The following is a 10,915-nucleotide window of genomic DNA, read 5'->3' on the forward strand; positions in this document are numbered from 1 at the left end:
TTATGTTAGGCATACTTTATCACAACTTAAAAAAAAAACTTTTAATGTGGCAAAAAAGCCCCAGCTTAGTGGGGGGGAATGCCTTGCTGGACCTCCCATTTTGGCTCCCCAGAGTAAAGAAAGCTGGTTCTGTCAGCCCAGGACTGTTTCCCCATGTGCTAAGGTAAGAACGTGGGGTACAAAAAGATAAATATATTCATTTGTGACACTTTCAGGAAGAAATCACTCAAAATAGAGAAGGTGGAGTCCTTCTGGGAAAGTCTCCAACAGCTTCCAGAATGATAAGAAAAAAGCTGCCAAGCAGCAAATGTCATTTCCGCCTTGGGCCTTGAGTGGGCCTTGAGCAGTCCTTAGTCCTGGCTTTGCACCTGCCTGCCCCACCTGGTTCCCAGGGCTCGCCAGCCCCCACGCCCACCTAAGGCTGGTGCACGGAGGATGAACCTCTGGTCAGAGCCCCTTGGCTCTCCCCTGTGTCCAAGCACCAGCGGCCCTGGCACCCTATGCTTTCCAGAACGTACCCATGGTTTAGTGGGATCAGGTCTACACTAGCATTGGGCTGGATTTTGTTGATGCTACTGAATTAAAGAGAGGGGGAGACAGACACAATGAGCAGAGAGAAATGAAAAGACACAGAGAGGGACGAAGGGTGGGGAGAGAGCTGTCCAGATATCAGACAAAGACCCCTGGACTCTCAACTCCCAAATGGAGGAGGCGCCTGGAGACTGTGGGATGGGGAGAGGGACCAGAGAGCCACAGTCAGCAGCACAAGCACACTTTACATGGGGGTGGAGAACAGCTGTGGATTAACTGGCCACTGCCACCCAGCACACCCGAACAGGGACACAGACATATGCACACCTGTCAACCAAAGTCCATCAGGTGAACGGTTAGGAGGTATGTGACGATGCCTTAAAAGAAAACATCACCACCTGTAGGATTTCTGCCTTCTGTCCTATTTGATTTGGCCACAGAGCTTTCAGGTAGGTCAAGGGGGGTTCTCACACTGATTTCTGTCTTTGCAAAACAGTTGATTTAGAAAGCTGGGGCCCTCTTATCCCCTAAGAGACTAACTTAGGAAGGGCTGTCCCCTGTCCACCCACACCTGGAAACAGCCATGCAGAGGGCCAGGCAGCAGGCTCCTCTCCTTCAGAAGGTAGGCCCTTCTTGGTAGGCAGAGGCCCCAGCCTCAAGCTTCAGGCCCAGCTTAGGATGATGAGAGGGGATGAGAATCAGTTCCTTTCCTCTCTCACAAACCCTTATTGGCAGCTCACTCCCCCACAGCCTGGAAACCAAGGGCCTGGTGCAGGCAACATCAAGCCTTGCTTGGTCACTGAGAAGCAGCAGAGGCCCTTCGTGAGGGCACAGGCAAGGTGGGGACCTTCACTGAACACTGTGTTCTCCAAGTGTCAAGATCAAGTGGAGAAATACGAGATTCAAGCATAGAAAGGTAACATTCCAACCCAAGCTCTAGATCATCAACTGGGACATGGGGAGGGCTCCAGGGGTGGCTGAGGCACGGGATGGGCTGAGAGAGAAGACAGGGTGAGTACAGTCTCCAAGGTCTAGGCCAGTGTCTTTTAACCAGCCCAGATGCTAAGAACCACCATGAGGCTAGGAACACAGTTCCCACCCCCTGGTATGCTGCTCAGCACACACACACTCGAGAAAATCCTCCAACAGCTTCACGCTTGAAACATAAAAGAAATCAAGAGCAGCAAATAAAACTCCTACAGCCAAATTCCAGCGTTGAGAGAAACCAAATCCATGGTGGGAACCTGCCCAGGACTGCACAGCGAGCCTCGGACAAGGCTGAGATAAGTGCTCCGAAGAATATGTGATATTTTAAATTATGAAAGTAACACGTCCTCCTGACGAAACCCAGAAAAACAGGAGGAAATGCCACTTGCTATTCCATCACCACAGCAAAGTTGCTGCGGTGGCCCTCATGCCCTCCTGATGGGCGGGGCATGTGGGCACAAACACACTTGCTGTGCGAGCATAGGACTGAGGCGGCCCGAACAGTGAAGGTGTTTTTCTCTTACTTCTAGACAGTCTGTCTCCTTGGCGAATCTAAGAAGACTGACACCCCGCACACTGGGCCACAGGCTCTCAGAAGAAGGGGCCCAACCCCACCCGCTTAGGACCAGGGGCCAGGAGCTGCAGTGGGCGGTCAGGTGAGGTGCACATACCTTCCGCAGCTTCCCATAGTCAATCAGCTCAGGCCGATGTCGGTGGATCAAGGCACAGAAGCCAAGGCCGTCCTTCCAGCTGCCCGGGCGGGCGGGGGGCGGGGGGGGAAAGAGGGTGGGGCGAGCTGGTGAGTGGGGCTTTGCACTAAGGATAAAACACTAGGCAGGGGTCCCCTTTCTTCTAGAGGCGATCTCGTAACCCTTCGGAGCAGGAGTCAGGAGACAGGAAGCAAAGGGACATTTCTTCCTGCCACAACCCCAAGCACTGGCGTCAAGACTTTGTGGGATTTGGCAAGTTGAGATACATGCCACATCCCACTCTACGCTCCACCAAGGCCATGGGCCTGTCTGTTCCATTCCATAACCCCAGGCTAGAACTTCTCAGGCACTGTCCTTAGGGAGTTCCCCAGTAGTCCGAGCATCAACCAAATGTGTATGAGGCTGTAGCCATGTCCGAGACACCGCTGGACGGGAGAGGGGGCACCACAGTCGGCAGCACTGCTTTCCCATAAAAAGCGACCTCTTCCCCAAGGGCCTTTGCTCTGTACTAGAGCTGAGACCACCCAGCCAAGGGGGCCTGAGGGGCCTGAGGGAAGCAGCCTCATTCTGTAAGAGCCCCTCAGCCCCGCCACTCACCTTATGTGGAAGTTCTGGATGTTGACATTTTTATAAGGGGCTGTCTTTCTCTGACACCACAGGAGCAGCCCTTCCTTCGCCGAAGTCTCTGTGGGGAAAGGGACAACAGACAGAGAGGTCAGGTAGGGAAGGAGACAATGAGCAGAGGTCAGTGGGCTGGCTTGGTGGAGGGCTGTTGACTCATGGGCGGCCCCACTGTGGCCACAGGGTCCATGCTCTTTCACATAAGGGGTCCACACAAAGAGCCCTGGATTCCAACCCTGCTGCTATCAGGCCATCAAGTCTATTTCCCTGACAAAGGTTGAGAAATTATCTGATAAACACAGAAGCCCACTAGGCAGCTTTTCAGAGCTAGCCATATTACACGCTGAAATACTGAGATAATGGCCTTTCAGACTATCTCCCTGTCACTCTATTTTACTTAAGAAATGATAGCAATACAAAATGAGTTGGCAACCTAGGTCAGGTGGCCAATTAAGGGAGGAAGGGTTGATTTAGATGACATTTAAAGTCTAGGAATCTCCAGACAGGAGCGCACGTGCCTTGTGGAGTGCACGCAGCCACGAGGGAAAAAAGCATTAGGACTCCTGTTCAGATTTAGTGTTTGTCCAAATAACAAGGTTTTCTTATATTTAACACATGCATCAACAACAAAGTCTGTAAGATAAGGCAAATATGAGGGGACCCCGGGAAGTCCTGGCACAGGAAAGCTGTAAACCACACTGACCATGTGCTCGCATCTGTGAATTACAGGTTATGGTACCCAGTGAAGTGGCTTCCTGAGTCTCCTTTACTTTCAACTCACAAAATAGACTTGAAAATGACATTAAACAATTCCTACAAAAATAATATAATTCAAGCACAAGCAATTAAAAAGTGAGCAAAGCTAATGCTCTTAGTTCAAGCTCGTCATCAACGACTACAAGATTAAAATGATTTAATCAGAGCTGACAAGAAGCCTGCTCAAAACAATCAAATTCATCAAGAAGGCTATTTGAAAAATGGATTTATTTCTACCACCACTAACAAGAACCATGCCCTAAGTGACTACTGTGGGCATCTTTTAAACCACTTCCGCCCTAAATATCAAGTATTTATAAACCAAACAGACATTCACATCATTGTATCACCAAGTGTCAAGCCAAGACTTCCATGACAAAGCAATTCAGTCCACACTGTTCTCATTAAAAAGTTACTTTGAATAAAAATCTTCTCAAGATTTATGAGACATTAAAATGAATTTAAAATATTTTTAAAATATCTCTATCCCATCTTATTAAAATTCATTTTGGTATGTGTTTTATAATATGCAAAGCAATACGTAAATATAATTTTTGACAAAATAAATACACACATATCAGCCTAAAAGTCGCTGGAATGTGGAATCAAAAGTTCCGAGATCACTGACCCAACTGTGGCAGTGGCCCCTTGCAGATCTGCGAAGTGGCCACCAGAGGGTGCCCTGGGAGCAGAGTGGAGGCCCTGGGGGGCGGGCAGGGTCGGTTCGCCCTCTTGGTTGCTATTCTCCTACCCGTTCGGATTTAACAATCCAAGAGCCAGGTGGGATTTCCAATACACTTCTCCACTGCAGCCTTGGGCTTTCTCGAAGTGGGGGATGGGAGGGTTCCCAAGGGCCACCACACCTGTGGGAACCGGCACTCCACACAGTTCTTAACTTCTCTACAGACTAGGAGAGTGGACAGATGCCAGCAATGGGTTGAAAGTTCAGGATGTGGCCCATGATCAAGCCCCACTGCCCGGGTAAGAGAGCTCCCCAGGCTGAGCCCAGGAAGGAAGACATGAACAGTGAAGGCACTGGCGGGGAGGGGTGGGGGCAGGCGGGCGGGGAATGAGATGAAACGGAGCAGAGCAGAAGACCTACCTTCCACAGAGATGTCCTGGATGGCGAAGCGGAGGATGATGGTCCAGATCATGCCCAGGGTCATTTTCACGTTCCCGTCCACAATTTCTACAGGAAGAGCAGACATGTTAGGATGGGTGTTAGCAGGGATGGAGAAAAAATTCCCTGAGCGCCCGTGCCGCTCTGCACGCCACGTAGGGAATCAAAGACCACACAGCTCCACTTCTAGAGGGCAGTGAGTATGTTGTTTAAAGTTGGTGTAATTATATGTCACAGGTAACAAGACCTGGGGCGTCCTGGGAATATGAGGTATGGGTGGTCGATTCTACTGGGTAGGTCAGGAAAGGCAACAGAGGAGGTATCTTAAACCACCAGCCGCGTTCACCAGCCTGACAAAGAGGGAGGATTTCTAAGCCACTGCGAAGGTACTAGCAACTCTGTGAGGTAGAGACCTCTGGAAAGTTGCAACTGTCAAAATAGCCATCCATACCCATAGAGCCAGTACAGGCAACAGAACCTAAGAAAGGTTTGTAAACAGCCACCTTGAAGGAGCCACAGACTCTCACATCAACCTCGTAATGCCATTAGTTGGGTATTTTTTAATTAAAGAAAAATCAAACAGCTTCAAGATCATGACTAAGAGCTACCCTACTAAATTCAGTCTCCAAGCAGCACTTTTTAGACTTTTTAAATATGCTATAAATTCTATGAAGTAGTTTTTTTTTTCTGTATCAGGCAATACAATCATAAAGAAGCCCTGTCTTGAAGGAACCTCAGACATGGAATCATTTGTGGTCTTGGGGGCTGAGCAGGTGACAATCAATCAAATGTCTACTCCTTATTCTCATCTGCTTCCAGACCAAGAGACAGTAACCTGAGCCTGTGGTATGGTATTCTCAGTGAAGAGTTAGGCACCCAAAGATTCTTTATTTTTTCCTACGTGCAACACTAGTTTTTAGGGGAGACACAACAGAACCATGAGAAGGGGCAACTTCTAGGATTCCTGGTTCCTTGAGCCCACACCCACTAGGGTTTGCTTCCCACATACCTCTTAAACAAGAGTGGAGTCCATTATGGAAATTACACCCTAAGAGCTCATTCCCTTCCTTAGAAGGGACGGCAAACTGCACGCTGCTGTACAACCAACAAGGTACAGGGCACTGCTGGGGCTTCTCAGCGGCAGGTGACTGTTGAGCCTGCACTGAGGTGCTAAGCAGAGGAGGAGCAGTGTCTGCTTTGGACACAGGACAGGATGTCACTCTTCCTGCTCACAGGATGGTGTAAATGCCCCTCCCAGAGCCCCAGATACCAGTGGGGCCCAGACTCGAATCAGAGGGCCCAGGTTAGAGACACAGGGAACTATAGCAGCATGTGACCATTTTCCTGGACAAGTAAAACAGGCAGCCAGCTCTTTGCAGAGCACGCTGGGGGAAGTCGAGTCAGTTAATAAGGTAAGAATCACTACATAAAGGTTTTACATTTCTAAAATACCCTTTCATTTGCGACTTCCAATGGTTTCACATTTGTAATGTTTAAAAAGCTTATATAAATTTCCAAGAATAAAAGCCTAAATTCACAATAGATAAATAGGCAAAAGACATGAATAGACACTTCACAAAACAAACTAGAAATAACCCATTCATAAGGATATTCGATCTCACTTCTAATTAAAGAAATAAAACACCATTTTCCCAGCTATTAAATTAGCAAAATTTTTTAAAAAGCAAACTCACACTTTCATGGTAAGGCTACCACAATGTGGCTAAAAGTGGACATTGGCTTAAAAAAAAAAAAACTTTCTGGGAAATAATTCTGCAACGGGGAGTAAGCATCTTGGAGCTGTTCAACTTTCTGAGAGTGAAATTCTACCTCTGGGAACCTATCCCTAGCAAAGATGTGAAACACAGAGTAAGGCTGCCATATACAGGTGCTTGTGCGGTCACTTATCACGCCCCAAGGTGGAAGTCACACGGATATACAAAGTACAAGTGAGAACGAGTAAATCCCCAGACCCCGTCACCCCTCTGCTCAAAACCTCCACGGCTTCCCATCTCACTCAGAGTCAAAGCCGGTGGCCAGCTGGGCCTCTCTGGGCCTCAGACCCCTTCTCCCTCCGCCCGCTCCAGTCACAGCCTTCCCCACCCCCCCCAGCCCCCGTATATCCACACGGTTCGTCCCTCGCCTCCCTCCCATCTCCACTCGCCTCCCTCCCATCTCCACTCACCCTCCTCCCTCTCGCTGAGTCCTTCCTTGACCACCCACTTTACTCCTCACTGTAATTTTTCTCCATCTGACATAGGTATGTGTGCATTTTCTTTCCCCCTTCTAGAACATAAGTTCCATGTGAGTAATGGTTTTTTGTTTTAAATCACTGCTTAGGGCCAAGCACAGTACCTGGCACATTTGCTGGATGAATGAACCAATAAAGGAACGAACCACACTGGAGGACACTAACCACATGTGGGTGAACGGGCAGAAGTCACGCAGGCCTATTAGCCCCGAGAACACAATAGGAAGGACCCAGGTCTGGGACAAAGGGCAACCGTACTCAACAAACAGATGATTAACACAGACATTAAAATTATATTCATGAGTTTTTAACGACTTGGAAAAATCTTGATATAGTAATATGGAAGGTAGAAAAAGCAGCTACAAAATTTTATGAATAGCATTTTGAATACAAGGGGAAATTTATTTACAGTCTAGAAAAAGCTCTGGTGGTAAATGCTGTCACTCGGCCTTTCCAGGAGTGGAGGCTGCAGTGTTGGCCTCCTCCCCACCCTGTGCCCCCCGCACGCTGCCCCACTTCTGAAGGCCAAATACCTGGGCTTCCCGCTGGCCTTGAACTCAGTGCCCTCCCAGCACTAAGGAAGACAAGGCAGCTTCTTTCTCAGGTCTTGCTTACTTACTCCTCTCCTCCTTCCCCAGAAACCCTCAGGGATTTTTACTTACTGAATCCTCACTCATACCAGAGAAGCAGTTTCACTCCAGAAAACAGAGGAGCCAAGTGTAGGCAAAGAGAGGGGTGTGTTCTGTGAACATCCTGTGCAGCACCCCAGCCCCAGTGCCCACCTGACTCCCATCCACCCTCAGCGTGTAACCCTCCCCAAAATGGCAGATCCTCTGCCCAGGCACCTGTGTTTGGAGAGGGATGCCTCATCTCACAGGCAGCTTTATGTCAGGGGGCTGCCTGGAATGCTGGTCCAAAAGGAGGGTCCCAAGGCCAGGACTGGGCCCCATGGGAGAAACCATAATAACAAATGAACATCTGCCGTGGGTGTGGGAAGAAGTGGAGGCATGTTTCTGACATTCCTGGTCTACAAAGCTATTCGCAGGATTGATTCACATCCTGGTGTTTGCTCAGCACCTGCCTCTCCCTTCCCCGCTTCAGCCCCCTCAGCGTCACAGTCATCCAGGCAGCATTCAGACAGGAGAATGAATGATGCTGAAGAAATCCCACAGGACAGAAACTAGACCCTCGGGAGTCACCACGTCCCAGACCGATGCTGTAGCTATTGCACCCACTGCCTCCTCCATCTGAGAACAGACACTAAATCATCGCGACCACCCCTGGGCTCTTGGCACCCAGAGCCATCATGTTTTACCTGCCCAAAGGGCTAAAAATTAAAAAATTAAAAAACCCAGGTGGGTCCTCTTACTTGCTTAAACTCCAACTACTCAGCCAGGTCAAGCCCCAATCATGACTCTAAGACATTCTAGAATCAAGCATCATATGAGATATCGTAGGGCTCTAATTGACCTCTCTCCAAGGTATGGAGGTTCCTGGCCTCCAGCCTCCATCTGAACACCTTCAAGAACAAGAATCGTGTGCCCGACCCAGGCCCCCCATCCCCGGTCCAGTCCCCAAGGTTCTGCATGTCATCCACAATCAGCCTGCCCAGAGGGCCTCCCTTCTGGGCCTGGCTCTGCACTTCATGGTGGATCAGAGAGTTTAATCCTGGCACCACGTGGCAATCCTTCAAAGGTCTGAGTCTTCTGTCCCCACAGGGCCTGGTCCCCACAGCACATGGGCCCAGGATGCTCCACAGTCAGGACACCGTGAAACGTCTCCCCCACCCTAACCCCCAGGAGAGCTCCCTGCAGGTGATCCACTCCGCTGCCTTTTGTTTTAGTCTACAGCAGTAAACTCCATTTCATTAAACTACGTAAAACCCATCTGGAGTCTCGTCTAGTTTCCTGGCTCATCCCGTTTCCAGCAGAGGGGCCGACCCTGCACGAGCCTGATGCTCAGCTTGAAACAAGAGATGACTGCAAGGCGGAAGCCTCGGCTTAAAGCACTGGCTCCCTAGGGCAGTGAGAAATTAACTACCTCATTTTAAAGGAGCCTTTAGAAAATCTGAAGAAGGCCCGTGTGAAAGAGACTGGAAAACCAGGGCCACCTAGCCTAAGTGACTTCCCAGAATATCAGAGGTAGCGGTGAGTTTCCGTCTTTGCTCCTCACCCATCTGCTGAGGCGAGCACAGCCCATCTGACTTGCTACTTCACAGCTGAGGAAAATCACACGTGAGAGTTTTGTCCTGCACCCCGGCAGGGGAGGCAGCAATGCCTGGGGGTGATGGGAAAGGGCTCAGACCTCAGTTCTGGAGCCCAGAACCCTGGGTTCGGTCCCAGCTCCGCCATGTGGAAGCAGTCTGGCCCAGAGCCTGCACGCGACCTCGCGACGTGCTTCCACGCCAGCAACTCAGCTGAGCCTCAGCTTTCGTGACTGTGAACTGTGGCCGGCGATACTCACGCTCCAGGTCCGCTCCCAGGGGAAGGGGGACAAGCATGCAAAGTGTCCTGTCTAGCCAGGCTCAGATCTGGAGCTGAGCAAGTGCAATTCTCTCCCTCTTTCTCCTTTGCTGCTCAAAGTCTTAAAAAAATTTTCTTTTCTCAAGTACTTGTTAAATTTTCCTTTCTAAAAATCTAGATTTCTGGCTTCTTAAAAAGTGATAAATCTAGCAATGCGAGACCTGAATTCCCACATAGCAATAGTTGGTTGGATCTATGCGGCCGCTGCCCGCTTAGAAGGACGTGCCCTGCCAGGCCCTCCACAGTCCCCAACCGTCCCTACCACTCGCCGCTGGCCCGCCCCACACCTCCGTCACTTCCCTGCCCCAGCGGGCATCTGAGCTTGTACCAGACCACCCAGGTGGCAATTTCTTTGGCCTCCCATCCCTGCTTAGTTGACACTTTTTTTTGCCAAGTCCCTAGTTGAACTACTTTTTCTTTTTTTTTTTTTTTTAATTAAAAGGCAGAGAATATTTTCCCACTCACAAAGCAAAGTACCCTGCTATGTGTGCCTTTCCACCATCAACTGAGCACCTACTCTGTGCATCACATGGTGAGGAGCTGGGGCCACAAGGATGTAAAAGATGCTGTTTCTGCCTCACAGATGAAGGGGCTGCTGGGATGCATGCGGCGCCACCCGTGACTGCCTCAAGCGCCAGCCCTAGTCCTTGATAAGGCAGGGTAGGCAAACTTTTTCTGTAAATGGCCTGACAGGAAATAGTTTTGGCTTTGCAGGCCATACAGTCTGTGTTGCAACTGCTCAACTCTGCTGTCCTAACAGGAAAGCAGCCACAACAACGTGCAAGCAAACAGTGTGGCCAAGCTCCAATATTTATAAAAACCTACGCTGGCCAGATTTGACCCCATGGACTATGGTTTGCAGACTCCTGTGCTAAAGTTTCTCAGTTTGATGTAGCAACATAAAGTCTCCCAATTTCTAGAAAAAAAAGAGGAGGTGGGGGGACTTTAAAATCATCAACCGGAGGAGAGGCCGCCGGCTCGTGTGGATTTACGAGAGCCAGGCCCCACCTCTTCGAGGAAAGGCAGTTCTCTGGCTTCACGCAGACCCTGATTTGAGTTCTGGTTTGGCCACTGACTGATGATGGTAACTTGAAAAAGTTACTTACTCTCATTAGGCTTCTGCTTTCTTTTTCTGAAATGGAAATAATAATTAGAGCCTCTTTATAAGGCTGCAGTGAGGATTAAACAAGATCACTGGTGCAGAGGGCGGCGGCACAGGACCTGCCACCGAGGGAGTGCACACAATAATCACGGCCACGGCTGTGTCCTCGATGAAGGAAGGACGGAAGGAAGGAATGAAGGAAGGAAGGAAGGAAGGAAGGACGGAAGGAAGGAAGGAAGGGAGGAAGGAAGGAAGGAAGGAAGGAAGAAAACACACAAAAAACAAGAGACAAGAAAGAATAGAGGGAAAGGAGAG

General features: G+C 49.6%; 1 protein-coding gene across 4 annotated transcripts in view; it reads right to left on the bottom strand.

The window, feature by feature from the left end:
• Positions 1-10,915, bottom strand: part of ACTN1 (actinin alpha 1) — a 90,704-nt gene that overhangs the window by 27,046 nt on the left and 52,743 nt on the right. For all 4 annotated transcript variants that reach the window (XM_006915152.2, XM_006915151.2, XM_006915153.3 and 1 more), the window contains exons 4-6: positions 4,708-4,794; positions 2,826-2,913; positions 2,190-2,268 (exon numbers count right to left, since the gene is read on the bottom strand). In XM_006915152.2, the coding sequence (XP_006915214.1) occupies positions 2,190-2,268; positions 2,826-2,913; positions 4,708-4,794 (254 nt within the window). The remainder of the gene's footprint in view (positions 1-2,189; positions 2,269-2,825; positions 2,914-4,707; positions 4,795-10,915) is intronic.

Source organism: Pteropus alecto, unplaced genomic scaffold (genome assembly GCF_000325575.1).
Source record: "Pteropus alecto unplaced genomic scaffold, ASM32557v1 scaffold276, whole genome shotgun sequence".
Lineage (NCBI taxonomy): Eukaryota > Metazoa > Chordata > Mammalia > Chiroptera > Pteropodidae > Pteropus > Pteropus alecto.